The sequence below is a fragment of the Rhododendron vialii genome, chromosome 2a, assembly GCF_030253575.1.
Source record: "Rhododendron vialii isolate Sample 1 chromosome 2a, ASM3025357v1".
NCBI lineage: Eukaryota > Viridiplantae > Streptophyta > Magnoliopsida > Ericales > Ericaceae > Rhododendron > Rhododendron vialii.
Genome location: NC_080558.1, coordinates 17854867 through 17881711, shown reverse-complemented (window position 1 = coordinate 17881711; position 26845 = coordinate 17854867). Strand labels below are relative to the sequence as shown.

Genomic DNA, 26845 nt, shown 5'->3' with positions numbered 1-26845 from the left:
ATACAAAGTTCTCATAGAAAATACACAATTCTCCTAGCCATTTCAAATGAAAAATACATAGTTCTCATAGAAAAGACACAGTTCTCATGGACAATACACAGTTCTCATAGAAAAATACACAATTCTCATAGACAATACACAGTTTTCATAGAAAAATACACAATTGTCATAGAAAATATACGGTTTTCATGAACAATACACAATTTCAAGATATTGGATAAAACGAAGTTTTAATAGAAGATTGTGATTGAAGTGTAAAGATTTTTAAAGAAGAATTGTTGATTAATCTATACTACCTTTTTTAAATGTACGAAGATGTTTCCTACATTTTGTTTTCCATAAATGTCCCAAACACTTGCAACTAATACCTGTCTTATCCTACACCTCTTTCCAACCAACACAATACAACAGTTGCAATGAAACGATACAAAACAACAATGGCCTCCTCTGGCTTCCAAAGGACACACCTCTTTGGACGGGGAAAAATAGCCTTCCCAAAAACGCTGCGTCATTAACACCAAAATCCCTCAGTCAGTCCAATCTCCTAATCCACTGAACTCCGCTTTCTGGCAAATTGATACTACAAAAGCATCCCGGATTGAGTATTCGAAGAGACGCCCAAGACAGATAACACATGTATTCGAAACATGACAACTGTATCTAAAAGGTGATTATATATTCCGCAATTTCCATGTATAGAAGAGTCCTCCATGGATGGGTTCAACAAGTAGATGAAAACTTCTATAGACAAACATGACATAGTAAGTTAAAATTTCTCCATTGTTCACACCTCTGTAACCATTATTTGTTGTCCTTTGTAATGGAACGGACATCCCAAAAATAATATCCCTGAAACACAGATTGGTATGGGAGTCACGTACACCAACTGTTTGATTCATTTACTTGGTATAAGTTTCAGTACAGGTGATGCCACATATGAGTGGCCCTTGCAGATTTTCTCTTACTGTATTTGGCGTCTTTGCATTGGATATTAACGTTACAAGAAAACAAGAAAGGGAGAGAATGGTTTCTCTTTTAAAGAAAATGAAGTTTGGCACTTTGATCTTATGAAAGGGGAATACATCCATCAGGCTACGAAAAGCAAATAGGTATTCTGATTTTCTTTCAATAATAAACCATTTTGTGAATTGCAACTCCACTTCAACTTATCATTTCAAAATCAAGTTTGGTATGCTTTGTTTATTGCAGGCGGTTGGCTTGAGGATGGAAACGTTGGCAAGGAACAATCATGCCAACGTAAAACATATCCGCTCCATCCCTTCTCTGCAGATTATCTATTCCAAGCTAAATCATATCTTGGGGGCCCAAACTTCCGTAAAAATACTGTAAATTTGTTAACCCTTTTCTAAATAATGCAACTTTCTTGGTCACATAAAATGCATATGCATATGTCTTGTGTTTTAGTGTAGAATATGGACTTATGGGTGTTAATTCCACTGAATTTTCGTTCTTGCCATTTGATAAAAGAAAGAAGAATCTTGTCTTGCACTGTAACTTTACTCTAGCACTGAAATTGGGTGTTATTCCCACTGCGGAGATAATGCTATATTTAGGGATTCCAAAGGGTAGGAAGCTTTAGTGGGGAAAGCACTCCAAAACTTTTACGCTATGGGACAGGCAACATTGTTCTCTAAGTTTTACCGTACTAGATACTATATTTTTGTTGGGTAAATTCAAGTTTCATAGGTACCACGGAACTAATTAAGACAAATGGAGATAGGTTATAAGATAATATGTTGAAATGTGGAGCAAAGCTGTAGCTATAAAAGGCTTTTTCCGTTGAATTTTTTTTTTTTGCAAAGTACTCAACAATTGACATTTACTTTTGGTTGCATTAAGAAGAATGCAATTTCTACCTCAACATATGAATGGGGTAGGTTAGTCCGCAATCCAATACTACTTGCATAGCCTGAGCATGTACCTCAAGCTAAAAAAAAAAAGGGAAGTGTACACATTTACTTTTGGTTGTATTAAGGCATTGTATGAAAATTTTGGGAAGATCAAAAGGAAGTCTACGCATTTGATGTGTTTTGATCATGAATTTGTGGCCTTTTACGGAGAGTAAGGAAGGCAGCGAAAATTTTTTCCTTGGCTTCCTTACCATGTTTCTTTGACTAATAACTCCATTCATAAATCCATGGCATGAACACAATCTATGTGTTCAATGACATTGGAGCGGCTCAAATCATTCAGATTTTTAGAGTTGACAACATTTTCATTATAGAAATAAAGCGTTGGATCGAAGACGAAGTTTAGAAGAGCTGAATTTCTTGGGAAAAAAAGTGTATGCATGTCAAAGGAAGGATTAGTTAGTACAGTTGACTCTCTATGATACTCTTGATGATTCACATGCCACTAGCTACCAATCAAATGATAAGATTGCTACTTATCTTTAGGTGCTCGGTGACACTTTGGTATTCAACAATGTGAGACTGCCATTTTAATCAAATCAGGTTATCCATCTGCAGAAAACTGAAGCTTAAAACTAATGGAAGTCCTCAAGGAGGTCTCTGTCACACCCTAAAATGGTAAGTGACCGGCTATGAACCATGAGACTAATCCATGGAACACGTAGCCTAAAAAGAAAATAAATTCAATGCCAAAGCTTTGAATCGCTGAGTAAATTTTATTCAAAACAATATCAGCCAAAAAGGTTCAGACAAAAGCATGGGGCACAAACATCCCACAAACCAAATAATGCCAAGTGATCCACCAATAATAAAAAGAATTCAATAACCGACAAATGTTTTAAATGCAGAAGCGATTATTAAAATAAAAGGATGAGACACCCTAAGGAGTTCAACAAAAGAAAATCTCCAATATGCCACCAGAGTCCTTTCCTAACTCCCCAATTTGCCTGAAAAAGAAGTTGGAATAAATCCGTTAGCTGACGAGCTCAATAAATGGCAAAGCATGTATATTAGAATAAATTTCTAAAACAGGGATCAAAATAATTTACCATGTCAATATAAATTTGGCATACAAGTGAACAACAAAATAATCAATTAATCCATTTAACGATTCATCTGAAATAAGTCTCAATGGTGATCACAATACAACCTCCAACAACAATGGGGAACCACAATCAAAATCAATAGTACCAAGTGCCAATGAATAAATATCTCATAATTGGATCCAATATCGAATCTTAGAGTCACCATGAGTAGGCAGCCCATGGAACTTTTCCCAAAGAACGATCCGGTCAATAACAACCATTGAGCATTAGGGTCGCCGGCCTAATCCGGTTTCTTCCCTAATGGCCAGAGTCACCCGCACACAGAGGATTAATTTCCCTACACTTCCAAAATATGTTCCCATCGCTATCCACAAAGTTCTCATCAAAAGATTATTCGAACAACAAATGGTTTCACAGATATCGCAAGCCAATTTAATATAATCAAATATAAACAATTATGTGTTTCCAATTTTTAATAGTAGATTTTCCAAAACAACAATTTAAGGGACGTAGGGATGTTCGAAAGTACGTAACATGCTTAACCACTCACCTGGGTCCAAAGCTAAAGCAATCGAACCACGCAAAACGAGCCTAACCTGAACACAGAATCATATAGAAATATAATTATCACTAACTGGGTCAGCATATCAATAGCAATGAAAGACCACCTGAGAGATTATTTAACTAACCTAGTCTAATTACCCAAATCACTAGACCATTAACAACCCAAAAACCCTAATTTACTATGCCCACAACAGCCACCAAAATCCATCCACGGAAACTCCATGGTTTCTTTGTTTTCCAAGAACAATACCATGACAACACTTGTTACCTCTTTAAAATACTCACCTTTGTTCACCATTAAATCATGTCTAAAGAACATGTACTCATATCAGTCCAAAACCAATATTTATTCCAAAATCAATATTGCAATTGGTATCAAAATTAGTAAACTAAGAACTCCCCTCAATACTTAGAACAACTTCAAAATGCCCACGCACAACACTAGATTGCCACGCGCCACCACAAAGCCACGTAGAGTACTCTCCAACCCAAGTTTTCCATGACTGTGCCGACCAACGGAAAAGAAAGAAACAAATTAAGACTTTAGCAATTACCTCTGAAGATCTCCTTAGATTCAACTGTGCGGCTCTTTCTTTTCTTTTCTTTTTCCTCAGAACGTTAACTCCAATGTAGAACCCTACTCAGCGTATAACATATAGCTTTAAGTGATACTCTTAAAACCACCCACTACTCACGTTGCACCCTAAATTATAGCTAACTAATTAATTAGAGTTTAGGTAAGTAACTAGCAAAAATACATCTACTAATAATCAGATCCAACCTAATCAGAACTAACAGAATTACCATCAAGTACCACTGTTTTACCCAAAATTAATCTCATACTCCAAAGATTACAATCATGACAACAATACCCATAGCGCTCACAAAATAGTTATTTGGAACCCAACCATAACACACATATAATAAATGACTACGTCGTTAATTAAATAAATAAAAAAAAGTTAGGCCGTAACAGTCTCGGTGCTGCTGGCATGAGGGATACAGGCCGAAGTGGATTATACCCTATAAAGGGAATTGGAGGAAGTAACAAGCTTTGAAGCTGAACTTAGAAGCATTCTTCAAGGCCCAAAGCTACCAGAGAACAAAGGATTCAAAGGAGTTAAACTCAGCAATACAGTCTCAAGCCAATCACGAAGGATGGTCATGCAACTCAGAAGTATAGATCTTTGATATATGACTGTGAACCGAAGCTGCAAGAACCAAAAGGTCCATCACCGACATACTCAGACAAGCTGCTGGATGTGCTGACAACTTACCTAAACTCGGAGCCCAAGCCTTGTAGAAATTAGAGTCTTGCAAGAGCCACCAAATGAAATTGCAACTAAGAAGCTGACATAACTCGTGCTGCCTCTCAGGACCTTGTTTATTTTGTTGTCCTTTTTTTTATACAATTGCGTACAAGAAAATAAGTGACTTGAGCACTTGCTACTATTTTGGTTTTGTGATATTTCATTTGAAGTTGCGAAATTATTTTTTACCAGAGTCAGAGACATTCATAAGAATATGTAATTTCCATGAGCAGATTAAGATCTCTATTTGGTCATGCTTGCTGAAACCAGAGATCGTACCGGTAATAACTCTAATGAATTTTTAGTTTGTTATGTACCTTGTTGGCAGGCATCTTGGCGACCTTTTCTCAGAAAGGGCTTAACTCGATACATGTTGCATATCAGGCTTACAATGGCATGGACTTCACTTTATTTCCGTTTTGATCGAAGATTCTTTTTTTCGGATACATATGATGTATGTCTTTTCTTAATTTTGATAGGTTACCATAGACGCAAGGCAAAAGGTTATATGACAATGGTGTTGTCACATACTTGTGCACATGCCCAAGTAAAATATCATTGCTCGCAGTTACCAAAGCTTTGTATGATAAAATTTTTATCTGGAGTGTGTAGCAAAGCTTTGTACTTTATCTGAAATTTTATCTGGAGGGATAAAGTTTGTTAAATATGAAGAGAAGTTTTATTGAATTCGATTATAACATGTACATTGGCTCTTGTATTTATACAAGAGTGGAATCCTAAAATATGGAAACAAAATCAAATCCTATACTATGGAAAGATAATCAAATCCTTGATCCTAATCAATTACAATTGATTCTATCAACTATAATCAATCAAAATATTTTCATTATTCTAACATCCCCCTCAAACTCAAGTAGGTATACCAACTTGAGTTTGAAAAACAACCAAGAGAAGCCAGCAGCCAAGCCAAGCCAAGAGAAGCTAGGAGAAAGAAACAGTCAGGAGAGCTAAAAGTTGAGAACCAAGAGCCAAGAGCCAAGAGAAGTGCTAGGAAGAAAACCAAGAGAAACCAACAAAAGCCGAAAAACGAAGAAGCCATGAGCGCCAGTGGTGAAGAGGCATGGTGGGTGCAGGCAACTGGAAAGCGTGAAGGAGATTGACAAAGTAACTAAGTGCCTGGTGGACGGCAGCGAGGCTTAGGCCGCCCACCAAAAGCGAATATCCACAGATCTTAGATCTTATAGCTCTGATACCATGTTAAATATGAAGAGAAGTTTTATTGAATTCGATTATAACATGTACATAGGCTCTTGTATTTATACAAGAGTGGAATTCTAAAATATGGAAACAAAATCAAATCCTTGATTATGAAAAGATAATCAAATCCCTGATTCTAATCAATTACAATTGATTCTATCAACTATAATCAATCAGAATATTTTCATTATTCTAACAATTCATATGCCATCAGACCCCACTTCTTTGGGCTATAAGGATGGTTTGACTGCGCTCGAAGGTCTAGCAGAAAAAACATCGTTGCACTAATATTCATTTTTAGTTTTGATTAAAAAATAATATATATTCAGTTCATATACCTATCAATGTAGTGTGAGGCCCTGAGGGTCACAAGATAAACTATTTGAATAGTCATTTCAGATTTGGGTTTGAGCAAAAAAGAAAACAGATTTCATGGGATATAGAGGATTGAGATATGCCAAAGAGCTAAAGGACTTCTTTAACTAATTTCCTTCCATTTTTTGTTCAATGATATAAACAGTCGAATAATAAAGCTAAGTATCTGCTCGATGAAATATCAAATACTAACATGACTTGCCTGAATATGAAGAAAATATTCACAAACAATATTTGATATGATTTTCATGTTTGAGTACATTCCAAAAATATTGTCATAACAAATTACTCACATGCATCGCACGTGTACATTTACTAGTAAGTACAAAAAGCCCCACGACCTCTAACGTATTTAGTGATTTAAATCATATATAAAGAGAAAATAACCTACTGACATTGGAGATCAGAAGGGTTTTTGGGGCGACGAAGGAATTGACTTTACGAGGCAGCACGCACATATCACGTAATCAGAGCCCGCGGAGTCTGACCCCGATGTCCGGCATCTCCGGCGTAGATCGGTCCGGCTGACCGGCATCTTCGACGTGGATCGGTCCCCCTTCCCACAGCCTCACCACCCGTCGCATGAATTGACTGCCGCTAATGGAGGTACCTGCTTTCGTCACTGCCGCCGTGCTAGAGGTGGCTGTCTTGTCGGAGAATCGCGCTGTTCAGCCACGTTTGGAGCTGTGTCCGCCATGGATGGTTGTTTGCTGGCATTCGTCGAAGTAGACGTAGCAAGACTGGTCGAGGTCAACGACGAAGGATCTGTCAGAGGAGAGAGAAGGATTTGACGGCGTCGGGATGTCATGGATGTCTGCGATTGTTGGTTTTGTGGTGGTAGGTGTCGTGGTTGAAAGAGGGAGAGGTGGGCGTTGGAGAGAAAGAGGGAGGGAGGGAGAGAGAGAGAGAGAGAGATTGGCATCGGTGGGAATATCGGCGTCGGAGGGTGAGGTAGCGCTATGGAGGTGGCTCTGGTTTTGAAGGAGCATGGTTGGATTGAGGGTATAAAAGTCAAGACGTATATAACCGAGCCTGTGCAGGTATGGGAAAATATTTTAGAGTTGGATTTAAATCAAACCTAAAAAATAGGGGCGACCTCTAATTTTTTATAGAAATAACAAGAAAACAAAAGAAGGCCTAAACCTATTTTTACAAACAACAGAGAAATTTATTTATTTATTTATCATTTGTAACGAATACAAAGATTAAAGGGAGCAAGCTTGATAGTATCAAGACCCTGCCATTATATACTTGTACTGGACTAGAAATTCAATGTACAAATATATTATATTGGAAAGCAAAAAGCTCCATGATAAAATACATTATGTGTAGCCAAAAATATGTCTATTAAGTGTCGACCCCCTTCGGCCTAGAATTCTAACTCCACCACTGATAGAAATAAGAAACTCAACCATTGATAGAAATACGAAATGAGGGTGGACATCCACCTACTCTGATCTAAGCCTACCTGGAATCTAAGGTGCTATGCCTGTATTCTAATATGGAATTACCCAACGAGTTTAATGGCTATTGCTCTAGTTGGATTCAAAAAGTCAGACATTTTACCTCTTATTAAACTATGCAGCTACCGATGATAAATAGGTATCGAAAATTACTATGCTTAGACTTAAGAAGGGACAACTTTCCTTTTTTTTATTTGCGGCTACTATAGATAGAGCCTCACGTTCGAAATATTTATTTGCGGCTACTATAGATAGAGCCTCACGTTCGAAATATACAATAAGCATTGAAAATTACTATGCTTAGGCTTATGACGGAACAACTCTCCTTTTTTTTTATTTGCGGCTACTATAAATAGAGTCTCACGTCCAAGATATACCAGTAGCCTATTTTCTTAGGCTTGATGACAACCTTCCTTTTGTGATCTAACGCCCAGATAATATCTAGACTTTGATAGGGAGGGCCGGCCTCGAAGGAAGCACTGTTTTTTCTTTCTTTTTTTCTCAAAAATTGAGAAGATTATATTAGTAATAGCCCAGCGGCACTTACATAACGGAGTTCATTACAAAAAAACTTGGACAAAGCCAAACTAATCATCTAACTTTTGTAAACAAGAAAAACACAAGCCAATCGATATCTTCCACCTCGACTCAGACGTTGAGCCTGACGCAAAAAGTGGCACTCACGATTTGCGGTATATATTCAATCAGCAGTCTCAGAAGAGATAAAGTGCTAGTCAAGGATAAAAGACTACAAACACCTAGGCGGTCAAATGAATTTCAACCAAGTATGAATGCACTAATGAACTTCCAAAAAATAACAGAATCTAACGAGCCTCCACAAGTTGCCCCACCAAAGACATCATATAGGGTACAGATACTGTTATGGTGACATGTGTAGAAATAACAAAATAACAACAAAAGGCCTAAACCTATTTTTTTAAACAGCAAAGAAGTTTATTTATTTATCACTTGTAACGGATACAAAGATTAAAGGGAGCAGGTATGATAGTGTCAAGACCCTGCCACTATATACTCATACCGAGCTAGAAATTCAATTTACAAATATATTATATGGAAAGCAAAAAGCTCGCCAAAAATGTCTACTAAGTCGACCCCCTTCAACCTAAAATCTCGGCTCCACCACCGGCCGATAGAAATAAGAAACATGAGTGGATAACCACCTACCTGGTCCTTCGGCGATCATCTATATTCCACCCACCTCCGGTTCGAAGGCCTGGGTCCAACATCGTAGTTACGTTATAGTTGATTTGTGCAAGTTGTGGAGCGTATACTTTATTTTCATTATTTGTTTTGGCCTATGGGCCGCGCAGTTTGTATCTGTTTTCTTTAACCATATGAATTGCGTTTTTTTCGAAAAAAAACCACCTACCCTAGTTTAAGGCTACATCGAATCTAAGCACTACAAGAAAACATGTAATTGGTGACAAAAAAATTTCGGCATCACAAGGATAGATTTCGTCACCAAATAAGTCGCAAAAGAGCTTGGTGACGAAAAAAATAAACTCATCGCCGAAAAAATACACTTGGATGTGTAGTCCTACTAGTAGTAGTCCTAATAGTAGTAATCTATAAGAAACAAACCAAAATAAACTTTTGTTTACCTTTACATTTCCCAAGACGTCCCAGAGACGTAGAATTGTCGCTACAGAAGTTATAACACCCGGGTTGTCATTCACAAGATCAACAGTTTTCCTCGTTATTCCATTGCCCAATAGAAAGAACGTGTACACTAAAACCACATGCACCTCTGAACTAACAACCGCAGTTAATTTTCAGATACTCTTCTGTGTTTGGCAACTGCCCAGAAGCAAACAACTTTGCTTCTACTAAGAAAGCATTGCACAAACTTGCCCGCTGCAACCACATGGGAATTTGTTAACGAAAATGCTTTTGACATTCTGATGTAAAAATTAGCGGGTAATATATTATGTACCATTTTGTGCAGAGAATCTATGGGGTTCCACCCATGCGATTTGAAGATCTTGTAAGCAATCTCATTCGTGGTGTCGTAGAGTGCATTTCTACATAATAGATGACATTTTTGATGTTTATGGGACACTAGAGGAACTCACTCTCTTCACAGAAGCTGTCAACAGGTATGCAAATACGCATCACCATATATAACTACAGCCAATTCTGGCCAATCTCTAGTGTTGATCAATTGTTACTTGTTACTGCAAGCAGATGGGATCTTGCAGCGGTTGAGAATCTTCCTTACTACATGAAGTCATGTTTTAATGCACTCTACGAAACCACGAATGAGATTGCTTACAAGATTTACAAAGCGCATGGGTGGAACCCCATAGATTCTCTGCAGAAAACGGTACATAATATATTACCCGTTAATTTTTACATCAGAATGTCAGGAGCATTGTCATTAACAAATTCCCATGTTGTTGCAGTGGGCAAGTTTGTGCAATGCTTTCTTAGTAGAAGCAAAATGGTTTGCTTCTGGGCAGTTGCCAAACGCAGAAGAGTATCTGCAAACTGCGGTTGTTAGTTCAGGGGTGCATGTGGTTTTAGTTCACATGTTCTTTCTATTGGGCCATGGAATAACGAGGAAAACCGTCGATCTTGTGAATGATAACCCGGGCGTTATAACTTCTGTGGCGACAATTCTACGTCTCTGGGATGACTTGGGAAGTGCGAAGGTAAACAAAAGTTTATTTAATTTGGTCTGTTTCTCATAGTACTACTATATGAGGACCTACATGCACATCCAAGTGTATTTTACACATATGGGTGTCGGATTCATCAAATTTCCATTCCTAGGACACGGATCTGATACTGTACCTAAAATGCTAAATATCTCGTATGAGTATTTTACACATTTAAAGTAGTTCAATGTAACATAGCATATAATTTGTTAGATTTCTTGGAGGGTTCCAACCTAAAATCAATGGGCAATAGATGGAGTAGCATCCAGAATATATTAACCAATAAGATGAGCGATGTGGACACTCTCCCTCACGTGTAGCTCGGATGCACGTGGAGGTGACAGACCAGGAACTGACTGACTGACTCGGGCGACAGAGATGACAGAGACTTTCCCCCGAGAAGTGAGGCCACCTACGTCCTAGCTCTGATACCATGTTAGATTTCTTGGAGGATTCGAACTTAAAACTAATTGACAATAGGTAGAGTAGCCTCAAGAATATATTAACCAAGCTTGGGTGGCTTAGATGAGCGATGTGAGACAAGTCTAATATAATTTAAGCGGCAATCTAAAACTACCCAAATTTTTTTACCCAAATACACAATTTCCATTTTATCCCTCGATGTTAGACTATTCGATGCACTTCCAATGGTCTTGGAAGAAAAATGCTCCAGAAGTATTAAGGTTAATTATGGTCCTAACGACCTTGGCATTCGATATGGATAATTGGGATATCCAAAAGAGGTAATAGACCATCTATCATTTCAGCTTTGATAAAGAGTTAAAGTCAAACTTAAACTTAAACTGACAGGATGAAGATCAAGATGGGCACGACGGATCGTATGTCGAATGCTACATGAAGGACCACAAGGGCTCTTCAGTGAACAGAGCACGAGAGCAAGTCAATCGCATGATTTCAGATGCGTGGAAGTGCCCCAACCGGGAACGCCTATCTCCAAACTCGTTTTCAGCAAGTTTCACAAAGAGTTCGGTTAATTTAGCAAGGATGGTTCCTTTGATGTACAGCTATGATGACAACCATAAACTCCCAATCCTTCAGCAGCACATGAAATCAATGCTCTATGATGATGTTTCTTCATAATTCCATGGAAAAAAAAAAGGATAAACGGAAGAAGAGGAAACTTATTATAATGATAATTCCACTTGTTAAAGTCCCAATCACAAAACAAATTGAAATGTTTTTTGTACCAACGCTCGTCAAAAACATCGCTACACCTCTACAGCGACAGATATCTCGCGACACTTTGGCTGACGGTTGGTGTACCATTGGTATAGCCTTTCGTAACGATTTTTGTGTTCTTTAGTGACGTTTTTGACCGTTGCTAGATCCCGATTTTATTGTAGTGTGATGGTTTCATGAACCTGTGATACTGCCTGTGGTAGTGTTTGTTAAAGGGCAGCAAAACAAGAGAAAATAGTAGAGGTGGCAAATGAGCGAGTTGGGTTGGGTTTGGGTGGGTTGAAACAGGTCACGGGTCAAATATGGGCGAGTCAAATACGGGTCAAATAGTAGATGAGTTGAAACGGGTCGGGTCGAATATGGGTCAAGACAGCCCCGACCTGACCCGTTTTTAAATTCAACCCCCCCCCCAATTCCTTCTTTTTCCCCTTTCTTCTCCTCTATTCTTCCCCCGGTATAAGTTGAATATGAGTCTACTATGTGAATGCTTCAAAAAGAAACACGGATAACAAATAGCAATGAGTCGAGTCGAAGGCCGAGTTGGCTTGAAATTGTCAAAATTTGTAAAAAATATATACTCCTATATACTAGTAGTAGATAAGGTTAACCTCAAAGAATCCTAATCAATTTTTCTATCAAAATTTTGAACAGGTGTTGAAATAAGTAAACGTATGATCTAATCTCTCTTCTCTTTTAAAACAGCGGCATATGAGTGTAGTCGGATTGGCTGCACTACACGCGCAGTGCGGGGGTGCACTATAGCACCCCCGGGTCCCACTACAAGACCAATACTCGAGCTTGAGCTCGGCTCGATTCGTTTGCAGCCCTATTCGAGAATGAACGGATGCAATTCATATTTATGAGAAATAGATACAAAATTACCGGCCTGTAGGACTAATAAAAAAAAAACCCCCTAGTCATTAGAAATTATACTCCCAGTTCCGGTACAATCCCACTAAAATGCTATGGGAGAGAATGTTTCTCAATGATCACTTTAACGACGGAACCAATTTCAGATTCTTGTGCAGAATGGGTTTTTTAATTCAAACTCATTTTCAACCCATCTAAACCCATGTAAATATGGGTTTATATGGGTTAAACCCATATCAACCCGTTATGTAATATGAGTGGGTTAGGTTATAAATGGGCGGATTGGGCGAGTTAGAAAAATACGGGTTGAAATTGCCACCTCTAGAAAATAGTGTAGGGTAGCTACATTCATGTGGAAAGATGATTGCATAATTTGTATTGAATATGTACTGTTCAAGGCATTTTGAAGTTGGAGAAATCTTATCTAATGAGTTCAAACATGGACAATATGTGGCCTTGAAAACCTTAGACCCATCTGGGAGTGTCTAATGATTCGTCTGTGCCTCAACCAGGAATGCCCATCTCTAAAATCGTTTTCAGCAAGTTTCACAAAGAGTTCGCTTAATTTAGCAAGGATGGTTCCTTTGATGTACAACAATGATGACAACCATAAACTCCCAATCCTTCAGGAGCACATGAAATCAATGCTCTATGACGATGTTTCTTTATAATGATTCCAAGGAAATCAAAAAAAAAAAATAGAAAAATAGAAGAAGAGGAAACTTATAAAAATCTGTTTTCGCCAAAATTCGTCTCGCTATCCAAACGCTCACTCTCGAATACAAATAATAATGATTTCTTCCACTCTAGTTCTGTACAGACTCACTAACTTATAAAAAATAACAAAATTACAATTCGATATAAAATATTGTTTTTGTCATACGGAATTGCCAATACAAGTGACTCTGGAATTTGGTCCTTACAAAATCCAAGTTGGGGGTAAGTGGCCGGTTGATCAGGTCGTTTCCGTACCAAAAATAATTAATAAAACGAAACAATTACTACTTCTCAAATGAACAGTGATAAGTATTCCAAATATCGCTCCACAGGGATTATAAGGCTGAGTTACAGTTATTTCAATTAATTTCTATATTAATCCGAGAAAAAGATTGATTGATTGTTGGTTTCTTAAAACTATTGAACTGAAATTAAAGACGATAGAAAAGCAGGAAAAGAATTGATGGGAAAAAGTTTTAGGATTTCGAATCCACTCTTCCCCCTCGTAACCTAAATATGTTTCGATTACAGGTCAACTATTCGAATTAATCCGGATACCGTAGGATTGCAAGCCCTAGCGATATCTCCTAAAAATAATTTATGAATCACCAATCGGCATGGACTATCTCCGCCTAGCACGAATCATCTTACCAGTACGACTCGTCTTACGTAGTATAATCCATCTAACTAGTTATCACAAAACAATTAAAACCGTTGTATGAACGTGCATAAAACCTAGGAAATTATACATGAGATTTGATGGAAAGAATTAATCTTATAAATAAATCATTGTTCATACAACCACGATCCGAATAATAAAACCTAAATCAAAACATAAAAATTGTTACTCAGAATTCGAGCTTCATCTACACCCGAGAAGAGGGTTTAGCCAGCCATTGGGAAGCGAGACTTGGATGATGGTTTAATTCTCCCTTCCATTGAATCTATTTCTGCCGCTGCCGTCGTCCCAATTCTTCACGGCCGAGAACCACCGAAGCTCCCCAAGTCCGTTGGTCTCCATTTGTTTTAATAGGGTTTTAATGAACTAATCACATAAAGGCCCTTCAAACTTCGCGTATTAATTAGTTGACACTCCAACTTTGAGTAATTCCGTATTTCGATCTCACAGTTCTTTCAAATTACGTTTTTATCCAAAATCTTGAGCAATGAGCTCGAGCAACCTAAAAACAAAATCAAAGCAAAATCAATATCAAGTAACAAATATAAATGACTAACAAGTGTAGTTTGGAGGGCCAAAATATGAATATTTCGGCACTTATCACCGGTCAATATAAAGAATGGGCTGTGGGAAAACCATTAACCAGTGCGTTTAGGTCAATATCCTATCTTTAACATAATCAACGCTAGACTCCATAAAAACTTTCAAAATGGACACACACCAACACTGTTTCAACTTTCAAGTGTACAATTATTGCCGGGAGTGTCTAATGATTCGTCTGTATCAACGTGGTTGGCTCTTAGAATGGGACTCCAAACATAGACAATATGTGGCCTTGAAAACCTTAGACCCATCGCAATTGAATTGCTTCGAATAAGACATAAGCACGACTGTGTCTCGATGTGAAGGAAACATGTGTAAAACATGTAAAAATCGTCTTCAGGAGAAATCTAAGCACTGTGCCAACAACAGAGACTAAAGGAATTTAGAATTTTTCCATAAAAAAATCTCCTCATATGATCTTCATGTAAAGTCGTTCATAAGTATGTCCTAATGTATATTTCCTTCATACAAAAATCACGATAGGCAAATGCTTGGTTAAATCATGTCTATTTTAAACGAAACGGACTGGCAAAAATGGAACAAAATGTGTGTAACTAAATCCAAGTTGGGGGGTAAGTGGTGTAACGCCCCGAAAATTCGGAGACATTAATAAAATATTTAAAAGATTATTTTCACAAAAGAAATTTATAAATTTACTACGTCACTAGTTTAAAAGCATATGTCATTATATTACAATCGTTTTGAATAAATCAACATATTACAATTTCTAAATAAACTTAGAAGCTTCCAAAATAAAGTCGAGTTAAATTAATCAGAGCGACTATGCGCACGGAAACCAAGGTTTTCAGCTTTTTCCTCAATAGGATTGAACTCTTCCGAATCGTACGACACTTCTGTTCCATCTCTGGTACCTGGCATTCGAGTTACCAGGGCAACATAGTACCGTGAGCGATGACGCTCAATAGCCAAAACCCACCCGAACCCATAATTTACAAGCAATAGGAATATAATTGTCATGCATTAAAAATAACATAAAAAGAGAACAATCAACTTTTCTTTCATTACTATCCTTTAACCTATGTGAAATCTCGGATCTTATCCACAGATCCGTTCCTACCAATAACCTCCGGCGTAAGGCACTGGTGTGGTCCGACTCCCCTTTTCCAGATCTGGATGAAAAATACCTAAGTTATATACCCGGGTATCCCATCCGCAACCATAAGTTCGGATAAAACTTCACCGGCAACGCTCAAGCGCCGTCTAGCCCGGGTTGTGACTCAAGCACAATGCCACCCTTATGTCCCGTCCCAACATCCGAGAGCCGACCACCACCATGCCGTACCCAGGGTTCGTAAATCAACACTCTCAACAAATCACCACCAATCAACCTCCAACAATTTAATCCCTGGATTCCTTGTCCGGAATCACAATTCAATCCCCGGATTCCTTGTCCGGAATCCCAATCACAGTCTCTCACTTTATTCAATTTTCCGTTAACCAGATTTCAACGTCTAAGATGATAAGTCCGCACATCGCAACCAACCCATGAACCTATTTGTCCAATCTAACAGTGTACCAACATTTCGCACAATGCAACAATTTCGAAACATGCTAACGGTAATTAAATTCATGACAATAACAATTCATGTGACAAAACCAAACACACGAATAATTTATCATACGATAAAATTAATCATGCGATTCATTAATCCCACCAACATACCAACATGCTAAAAAAATATTCAGCCGTGCAGTAAAATAAATCATGCGATCAAAACAATTTAAGTAATTCCTTTTATTTTCTCTTTTCTCTTTTCTTTTTTTTTTAAGCTAAAATTCACGTTTACTCTTAATCATCTCGGGGTGTTGACGGTATTAGAAAAATTCGTATGTGCAACCAAACTAGGATCGCCTCGAAACTAATTAATGATGGGACTTATACCATTAAATTCCAATACACTAGGGATAGATTTATAAGCTAAGCAACTCGAAGGACCAAACTGTAATTTTTCTAAAACTCATTTCAACATTTCAATTTCCCGTACTGTTTACAACGGAAAATCAGTGGATTTCGGCCGGTGGCGTCAGAATCGAAAACTAATTAACCTCGGGGCTTAATATTAACTTTTACTACACAAGAGTTAGATTTATAAGCTCTTAAATCACGAGGGGTTAAACTGTAATCTATCCAAAAAAAAATTCAAAAGAACAGAGGCATAAAACAGTCGGTCAAAACAGGGGAGCCGGTTCCGGCCGGGTTTCGACTGGCGTCTTTGGGTTCGAATACAATCATACCATTCACAAAAATTAATATAGACACGACATATACTTAGGGAGGTGAGTTCCGAACTACCTCGTGTCAGGCGAAAACGGGTTTCAGAGTGATTCGGTGGCGGGTCGGAACAGCGGCGGAGCTCGGTCGGATGGTGATGGTGAGCACGGCAAGAGGTGATGGTGTCCGGCGGTAATGCAGGAGGTTTGGGGAATGGAGCTACAGTGGTGAGGTCAGCTTCGGGTGGTGGCGGTGGTGGCTCCGGTTGGTGATGGAGGGAGGAGGAGGTGATGATGGTTGTAATGGAGGAAGGAGGTGGTTCTCCGGTGGCCAGCAGTCAAGGTGATTACCGGTGGTGGGGGTGCTCGGTGGTTATGGTAGGAGGTAGTGGTGGCCGGAGGTGTGTTCGGTTGCCTTCTCTCTCTCTCTCCTCTGCCGAAATGGAAGGAAGGCTGGGAAAACAACAGAAAAAATAAAGAAGGGAAAGGGGATTGGATAATAATAAGGGGTTAGTGTGTGAGAGTGGGTCTCTGATTTTTTTTTGCAGGGGAGAAGGTGGGTTTCGGCTGGGGAGAAGGAGGTGAGGTGATTGTGGAGTATTGGTTTGGATTAGAAAAAAATGATTCGGTGCAACTCATGCACACATTAGGAAAATTACTCGTTGGATACGTGCGTGCACAATCGATTATGGAAATAAAATTGGCGTGACGATATAAATAATTTTTTTTGCATTAAATAAAATTACGAGCAAAATATTAATTTTGTTTTGGAAATTATTATTATTTATTAAAAATACCGGGTCTTTACAAGTGGCAGGTCAATATAAAGAATGGCTGGTGGGGACACCCTGAACCAGTGCGTCTAGGGTCAGTATTCTATCTTTAACTTATATAATCGACACTAGATTCCATGAAAACTTTCGAAATGAACACACACCAACACTGTTTCAACTTTCAAGTGTACAATTATTGTTGGGAGTGTCTAATGACTAGTTTTGTCAACGCGGTTGGCTCTTAAAATGGGATTCCAAACATAGACAATATGTGGCCTGAAAAACCTTAGACCCGTCGCAATTGAATTGCTTCTAATGAGACATAAGCATGACTGTGTCGCGATGTGAAGGAAAAATGTTTTACATGTAAAAATCATCTTCAAGAGAAATCTATGCACTGTGCCAATGACGTACACAATAGAGACAAAAGGAATTTACAGTTTATGTTTCATTCTGTAATTCCATTATTCATGTAATATTCTGTTCGATTGTAAATTTCAAGAAATTAATAAACTCGATTACTGTTTTTCACACTATTTTTTCCTAAAAACCCATCATCTCCACTTCGTAGGAACTACGAGATCACGTTACATACTCGTTATATGATGCAAGTCAGCCTTGACCCGGTGGTACATCAATGATCAATCTAACTGTTTCTCCTGAGACAAGCTAATGTGGTCCTAGATTTGAATGTGGTCCACGTTTAGTACAATGATTGTATTTCTCTTTTTCCTGTTTGGCTTTACTTCAAGTAGAGGTCAATGTGGCTTCAATTCCAAATCATCTTTGCCTGTGGTGGGTCATGAGTGAAGTTCCTCCATAAATTCAGATAATGGGTGCTTCTGAAGGAGATCACTTATTCACATCTTTTTTTTTACCAATGAGGGATTAGTTCAATGGTTAGGAACTTGAATTTGGTTGGATACGGTCCAAGTTCAAGTTTTCATAGCCCCTCATTGAGGCTAAACGTACTCCTAACACCACCCGTGGCATGCACGCCTAGATTTAACAAATAGTGGGGTCCCCAATAGATAGTGTAGTGATGTGCTATTGTGATTGAACACTACTCTTCGGTGGAAGTGACGCAGTAAAAGTAAACTCTTTTTAAAAAGAAAATACATACCCAATCATTCACAAAATAAAGCGGAAACCATTTTTAAAAAGAAAGAGGTATTAGACCATCTAATTTCATTTCAGCTTTGATAAAGAGTTAAAGTCAAACTTAAACTAACAAGATGAAGATCAAGATGGGCACGACAGATCGTATGTTGACTGCTACATGAAGGACCACAAGGGCTCTTCAGTGAACAGAGCACGAGAGCAAGTCAATCGCATGATTTCAGGCGCGTGGAAGTGCCTCAACCAGGAATGCCTATCTCTAAACTCGTTTTCAGCAAGTTTCACAAAGAGTTCTTTTAATTTAGCAGGGATGGTTCCTTTGATGTACAGCTATGATGACAACCATAAACTCCCAATCCTTTAGGAGCACATGAAATCAATGCTCTATGATGATGTTTCTTTATAAGTATTCCATGGAAAAAAAGAAAAGAAAAACAGAAGAAGTGAGCTAGGAAACTTATTATAATGATAATTCCACTTGTTAAAGTCCCAATCACAAAACAAATTGAACCGTTGGTATAGCCTTTAGTGACGGTTTTTGTGTTCTTTAGTGACACTTAATTTTGACCGTTGCTAGATCCCGATTTTCTTGTAGGGCGATGGTTTCATGAACCTGTTATACTGCCTGTGGTAGTGTTTGTTAAAGGGCAGCAAAACAAGAGAAAATAGTGTAGGGTAGGTATATTCATGTGGAAAGATGATTGTATTGAATATGTACCGTTCAAGGCATTTTGAAGTTGGACAAATCTTTATCTAATGAGTTTAAGGAGATAAGGAGTCCTGACTGATGATCATAATTCTTACCAAACGCAGTTGCTAGCCATCCTCATCCTGTTTTTAGCATTATAAACGCACCAGTAACATGAGCGCTTCAACTTAACTCTATTGCACCGAGAGAATAGAACACTTTCTTATCAACTTTGTTTGGTTTAGGTTTTGAGGGAGGTTATTGGGGTAATGAGTGGAGAGAAATAGATAGAGAAATGAGAGTAATAATTAGAAAAAAAAAACTTATTGAAAACCGTCTCTTTAGTAGCCATAACTTATATAATCTACACTAGACTCCATGAAAACTTTCGAAATGGACACAAGCCAACACTATTTCAACTTTCAAGTGTACATTTTTTTTTTGATAGGCTTCAAATGTACAATTATTGCAAGGAGTGTCCAATGACTAGTCTGTGTCAACGCGCTTGGCTCTTGGAATGGGGTTCCAAACATAGACCATACAAATCATTTTCAAGAGAAATCTAAGCTCTGTATCAACAAAAGAGACAAAAGGAATTTAGAAATTTTCCATAGAAAAATCTCCTCATGGGAACTTCATGTAAAGCCGTTCATAAGTATGTCCTACTATATATTTCATTCGCACAAAAATCACGAATGGTAAATATCTGGTCAAATCATGTCTATTTTAAACAAAACGGACTGGCAAAAAGGGAACAAAATGTGTGTAACTAAATCAAAGTTGGGGGTAAGTGGCAGGCTAATATAAAGAATGGCTTGTGAGGACACCATTAACCAGTGCGTCTATGGTCAGTATCCTATCTTTAACTTATATAATCAACACTAGACTCCATGAAAACTTTTGAAATGGACACAGTCCAACATTTTATCAACTTTCAAGTGTACAATTATTGCCGGGAGTGTAATGATTAATCTGTGTCAATTAATCTGTGTCAACGCGGTTGGGAATAATGCTACTGAACTCCCTATTATTCACGAAATCCATGTTTCAATTAACTCTACTGCTGCTGAAATATGATTACCAACAATGCTTGTAAAAAGCAACTTTTCAACATTGGGAACCACATTCTTGCTTTCCCTCAATGCCCAGACCTTCTCTACATCCGAAATCCTATCAACCTATCTATACTACATCTTTTAAATGTACGTAGGTGTTTTCTACTTTTTAATGTTCCAAAATGTTCCTACTAAGCCTAATTATTACTGTAACACACCTGGCCCAAGTTTATTCACTTCAGTTCGGATCATATACGCCTATTGAAGGCAATTCTACGACTTTTTAAGACAACCTTCCCATTCTAAACCGAAAAGACACAACCCTTCCAATGTACTGATCATTAAAGACTCCTAGCCCACCAAAAAAACACAACCCTTCCAAACTACTGATTATTAAAGACTCAAAGCCTATCACCGCTTCGCCACCAGACTTCGAGTTCCAAACCACCATTATCCGCGTCTGACTCTCAAGCCGTAGCGACAATTGCTCAATTAATCCATCCGAATTTCTAGAGTTGGCTAAGATTGGAAGTTTTGTTCATGTTGTAGACACTCCAATCTGGGCCTTCGAATAATCTTTAAGTTCCCTGATGATGAAGTAAGGAACAATATACCTTTAAGGCTTGGATTGTTGCTCCTTTGCTACTCCTTCACTAACCTCAACCATTAAACATGTAGGGTGGCCCCTTGTTCAATTGCAAAGAGAAAAACGTTTTTGCTTGGTCAAAAACAATTTTTTCCATGACACACTAATGGTAAAATGGTCACATATTTCAATGTATAAAACATCTTTGAGTGAAACCAATTGGGTTAGAAAGATGACTCAACAAGCTTTCCAATGCTTCAAACCGAGCTCAAATCCGAGTTTGAGAGTGTTTGGGGCGCCCCCGCAAAGTTCAATATGTTGTGCTGACTCTAAATACTGCGCGGAATTTCCAAACGCTGTGCGGAATTTTAGAAACTCCGCGCGGCATACCAAAAAAATTCAAAAAATCACTCCACTGCACGAGATTTTAATATACCACTCGGCATTTTAAAAGATTCCCATGCACGTTAGACACGTGTCAGCAGACTAGCTAGAGCACGTTTTTCACTTTTTTTGCCTTTGGGTGCACTTCAAGCATATTTTTTGACTATATATACACCCATTTTCAGCCATTTCACACCACCATATACATCACTTTCTCTCTCTACATCAACCCACGTACAAGCTGGGCTATTACAAAATCAGTCTTAAATTGATTTTTCTTCTCATTCTCCCTACAAAAGCTCATCAAATCTTCATAAAACTCACACAAATCTCCCTAAACTTAGAACCCAACTATTTTTAGGAGTTTTTCAGTCCAAATCAACCTTCATTCCTCCATCTTCAAGCACATCCAAGTTTCGATCAAAAGGTATAAATAAATTCCTTGGGCTAAACCATGTTTTGGCCTTGAGGGGAGCTCAATGAGGCATTTCCTACTCATTCTATATTGGGTTTTGGCCTCGAACGAGCTTTATATTCAAAAAGCACAAAAAAACAATTTTTGCACTGGATATGCTACATCGTGCGACATTTTACAATACCACACGGCATAGTGTATTACACCGTGCATTATTTTATTTCGTGTATATACTCCTTTTTATGTTATTCTGTTAATTAGTCTGTTTATTACTTTTCTATGTGGGTACATTCCAAAGTCAAGTTTCATGTTAAAAGTCATCTTTTTGACTTTATTAAATCTTTCAACATTTCAAAATGCTTTTAAACATTGCTTTACATGATAAGATGAACAAAAGGGTCTTGTAAATTATTTTTCAAAGATTTGGAAAATATAAAAAACTATTTTGCGAACCTATGGTTTGTTTTGTCTTGTAAAAACGAATTGATTCTGCAATGCGTAGACAGGTATACCGCACGGTGTTTTAGTTAAATTATGCGGTGTATTCGGTTCGTCGTGCGGTGTTTCACATGATATTGGTAAACTGCTGTAATGCTGTTATTTCACTTTCTGTACATTGCTCATCCATTTCATATTGCACAGTCCGCACCACAAGCATGCCAATGTGTTTTATTAAACCCCATGTCCATTTCCCGTACATGTTTTAATCAAAGTTAAAATTTTCAAATGATATTAAATCCCCCATTTAAAATGCTTAGTAGAGACCGATTATATTGGGCGAGAGGGGTGCTTTTTTAACAAAACTTTTTCCTCTCGTAACCTAGCTCCTGAACCCAAAAGTCTCAACGTTTTCGCTAGATCAAAAGTCTTTTTCTCTCAAACAAACTCTCGGTTTATCAGATCATCCATCTCAAAAATTCGGGTGGCGACTCTTCGAGCGCATTGGTCGGGGAGCCCACAGTGGTGACTCTGCTGGAGACTCTTATTCAATACTTTACTCTCTTTTAAAAAAAAATAAAATAAGTGTTGAATAATTAAGAGAGCCAAGCTTGAAAGGCATTTTTCTTTGGGGATTTAAAATCATTTGAAAAATTTTAACTTTGTTTTCTTTTACACTCTGCACAGCACAAACGTCGCTAGTGTGTTTTGGCAATCTTGTCCGGCTTGCCGGTGATAAGCACTCCCAGGATGCCTAGCAACCCTCGACTGTGATGAGCCATCGTACCGTTCGACCATTGTCTCGAAATACACTTGACATTGGGAGGTACATCTTGACTCTAGTCGGGGGAATCCTGTTAAACCAAAACCGGCCTTTTGCACTTGTACATAATCGTAGAACCTTCCAAACTAGGACAGAGACCCATTTACTTTTACTATGTGCCATATCTTGCTTACGTGCTCATTTTATATTGTCATGACTCATGCCTCATGCACATCATACATTCTTCACGCACTCATGCAGGCTAGAGGTCAGGCCCTCGCAAACCAGTAGGCTAATCTGGCTTTTAGAATAATTCTAGGTTCCACGGTCTTTAAAAGGTTGCTAACACCCAATGAAGAGTCGTGCCTCATGGGATGCACGTTGCTTAATACTAATTAGTCCTTAAAATGACGCATTTGAGGAAAATCAATTCTTACTAAGTCTTCGATGCATTTTTCAATCAAAAGTTCAAAGAAAAAAATAATAATAATAACGAAAACAAAAAAAATGAAGAAAAAAATGTATAAAGGAATGACTAAAGTATTAATGCTATGATACTTACACCATCTAGGCTAATAGTGCCACGTCACTCATGTCACCTGGTCATAATACAGCAACATTTCAAAAATAGAAATTGAACCTTTGAAAAAAACAAAAAAACCAAATGAAGACTTAGTTTGTTTTGACATCTCCTAAGCTTCGTTGTTTATAAAGGATACATTGTCAAAAGAAACTTTGAGAATCGAGGCAACTTTTTAAAACTGTTTTCTGTGAGTCTAAGAGACTTAGAATCTATGGAGTTTGAGATACCTCCGATGTTTGCCGTGCCCGAAAGGCCCCTCTAGTCTAGATCTAGCCTTAGGATGTGCTTATATCTAGGTTTCGGCAACCTCATTGCTTTGTCTCGAATGGTCAAGATAAGGGATTGGCTCTGATTCCGAAGCATTCGAAATTTAACCTGCCTGACACGACTTACCCGTGGCTGTTGAAACCCTTGGTACAGATCCTAAGTGAGATTTGGAGCTGAGGTAAGTCTTAGGATGTAGACGACACCGACGACATTGCATGGGCATGATTCTCGGGCAGGATTTGAGCCGCTTTTTTGCTTTACTATCAGTTCTGAAACATTTGTCGCACAAGAAGAAGGACGTCACCTAATTGGAACCGTCCGGCTCAATGGTAGGTTCGCAAAGAGAAGCTTAGTCACCGGTGGTGATATTTGAAATGGTGGGTCAAAGGAATGAAATAGGGGAAATCAGGTAGGCTATGGTTAACCTAGAAGATCAACTCAGGCAGTTAATTACGAACATAGATGGTCAGCTCAAGTCAGTCATCGCCGATGTCCAAAAAAGCATGACCGTGATGTTCGAGTCAATGCAAGAAATCAGTGACCGCCTACCAGTCAAATCTATTTTGAGTCCAGAATCATCGCTCGCCGGAGATGCGCCAATCGTTGACCCCCAAGTAGCAGAATTGATTGCCAAAATCATCAAACTCGAGGAATCTATCCTCAAAATAGAAAAGATGGGGAGGAGTGAAATAGACATGGATTGTTTAAGTTTATTTCCCAATGCAAAACTGCCTGATAAGTTCAAAGAGATGGACTTTGCCAAATTCGATGGGACTACTGATCCAAAGGCCCACTTGCTAGGGTATGTTGGGTCCCTTTCCATGTGAGGGGTCGAAAAAGATGCCATGGCTCAACTATTCCACGAGTCACTTACTGGCCCGGCTCTACATGGTTCCTTTCCTTGGCACCCTCGAAGAAAAAGACGTGGGAGGACATTAGAATGGTTTTTGTGTCCCATTACAACTTCAACATTGAGCTGAAAATGATCACCCGAGAACTTGAGAACACCAAAATGGGCAAAAGTGAGAGTTTCGCTGACTACGTAACAAGGTGGAGAGCCAAAGCTGCCCAAATGCACGATAAGCCAGACCTAAAAGAGCAAATGCGTATCATCATTAAAAACCTACCCAGTGCCTTTGCCTCTTACATGGTTTTGTTGCAATTGTCTTCCGATTTTAAGACCTTCTACGATTCTGGATTGGCTGTTGAAGAAGCCCTTAGGGATGGTACCCTCGAGAAGAAAGAACCTGCCTTAAAAGGCAAGGGACTCCATACCGGCTATGGCGAAGTCCTTTTTGGAAACAACAATACCTTCCACGTCGGGAACTCCTCAAATGCCAAACCCCTCGAAATAAACCAGATAGCTGATAAACCAACTCGCAACTTCACCCGATTCAGCACACCCCTATCCACACTCTATGAACAGCTCCTCAAAGCCGGTCTCATCAAGCCACTCCTTCCAACTCCTCTACCCCAAAAGCTTCTAGCCTACCACAACCCAAATGCCTTCTGCGCCTTTCACCAAATGCCTAGCCATGTTACCGATAAGTGCCACCATCTCCGTCACAAAATTCAAGACCTTATCGATAGCGAAACCATCCTTCCACCTCCAAAGGAATCAAGCACCTTGTCAAACCACCACATGAACTACATCTACACCAGCTCCACTCTATTTGACCACACTCACTATATCATTCCTACTCACCTACCCAAACCAATTGTACCAATTCCTAATGAATCCAGTATTTCAGTTTTAGAATTTGAACCAACGAAAGAGCAAACAGAACTTAAAGAGTTGAGGAAGGCTCTTGAGGAAATGGGCCACAAAATGGATACACAAATGATCCAAATAGGGGCTTTAACACAAAAGATGGATAGTCTACTCACCTTCTTAATCTCGGATCCGAATCTAAAGCGAAATGCTAAGGAAGACATGAATGAAGGGCGTTCACCCCAAAAGATGAAGCTCTCCGAAATGTTCAAAGGCCTAGCCGAAGCAAGCGAGGCCTGCAACACAAGCAAAGATTCAGGTACCACAATGAGCCATCAACTTAACCGCAACGCCAAATCGAGAACCTCATCCTGCTTCTCCACACGCCAATCCCTGGTTTATGGGGAGCTCCCCAAAGCTGGCCTTATCAAGCCACTCCCTCCAGCTGCTCTACCTCAAAAGCTCTTAACATCCCATAACCCAGGTACCTTCTGCATCTTCCATCAAATGCCCGGCCATAACATAAATGACTGTATCCGCTTTCGCCATGCTATCCAAAACCTTATTGGCAACAAGGTCATTAAGGCACCTCCTCAACCAAAGCCAGACCCCGTGCCCAAGCGGAATCCTTGCATCAACGCTGCCTTCTTCAATGAAGAGGAGTAAAATGTCAAGAGCCATGCAACTGTCCGACTTTCCAAGAGTTTTGGAAATCTTCAAAGTTTCGAGTCAAGTTTTTATCCTTGCTGTGTCAGTTTGTCATTCGAGTCTTTCATACTTTCGCTTTCGTGTCTGTAAGTTTTAAAATTCATGATTGTTGTCAAAAAAGAAAAAAGAAAAATCAAAATAGAGAGTCAATATTGTAATCTTGAACTACGTTGTGACTTGATTTCTTTACGGGATATTTAGGCAACCTCACCATGAGACCTGGTCACGAGTATTCAAGTCAATCCCAAGGTTCGGTCACGGTCTTTTGAGTCAACCCTTGCTGGTTCGGCCGTTGTCTTTCAAGTGTCGCATATTTATGTCAAAATCATCATAATAAACTAAGGTTTTTGTGATTATCCCTGGCCCAACTCAGAATTGTTTTCCGCCATTATTTGAGAATCATAATAATCACTTCAAAACACGAGATGATTTTTGATTGAACCCTCACCCCATGCAAGAAGAACAATTT

The 26845-nt window shown here is 38.7% G+C and overlaps 1 protein-coding gene and 2 long non-coding RNA genes across 3 annotated transcripts; 2 read left to right on the top strand and 1 right to left on the bottom strand.

Moving 5' to 3' along the window:
* Window positions 1-473: 473 nt before the first annotated feature.
* LOC131311542 (uncharacterized) lies at window positions 474-1494 on the top strand. Its single transcript, XR_009195504.1, has 2 exons — window positions 474-1109; window positions 1210-1494. It is a non-coding gene; the product is annotated as an uncharacterized LOC131311542 (long non-coding RNA).
* A 5909-nt stretch (window positions 1495-7403) lies between these two features.
* On the top strand, window positions 7404-11686 carry LOC131317238 (probable terpene synthase 13). Its single transcript, XM_058346801.1, has 6 exons — window positions 7404-7484; window positions 9734-9831; window positions 9941-10024; window positions 10113-10251; window positions 10331-10579; window positions 11396-11686. The coding sequence occupies exons 1-6, from the start codon at window positions 7404-7406 to the stop codon at window positions 11684-11686; spliced, it is 942 nt and encodes a 313-aa protein (XP_058202784.1).
* Window positions 11687-14130: 2444 nt separating this feature from the next.
* Window positions 14131-17458, bottom strand: LOC131311557 (uncharacterized). The gene is made up of 2 exons (XR_009195508.1): window positions 16969-17458; window positions 14131-14553 (listed from the first exon to the last, which is right to left on the bottom strand). It is a non-coding gene; the product is annotated as an uncharacterized LOC131311557 (long non-coding RNA).
* Between the last annotated feature and the right edge of the window lie 9387 nt (window positions 17459-26845).

Excerpts from the sequence above, each read along its gene's own strand:
- LOC131317238 (XM_058346801.1), top strand. The coding sequence starts at position 7,404 with ATGGAGGTGGCTCTGGTTTTGAAGGAGCATGGTTGGATTGAGGGTATA. Across the intron at positions 7,485-9,733 it reads ATATAACCGAGCCTGTGCAG|AAGCAAACAACTTTGCTTCT; the intron begins GTATGGGAAAAT and ends GCAACTGCCCAG. Across the intron at positions 10,580-11,395 it reads ATGACTTGGGAAGTGCGAAG|GATGAAGATCAAGATGGGCA; the intron begins GTAAACAAAAGT and ends TTAAACTGACAG.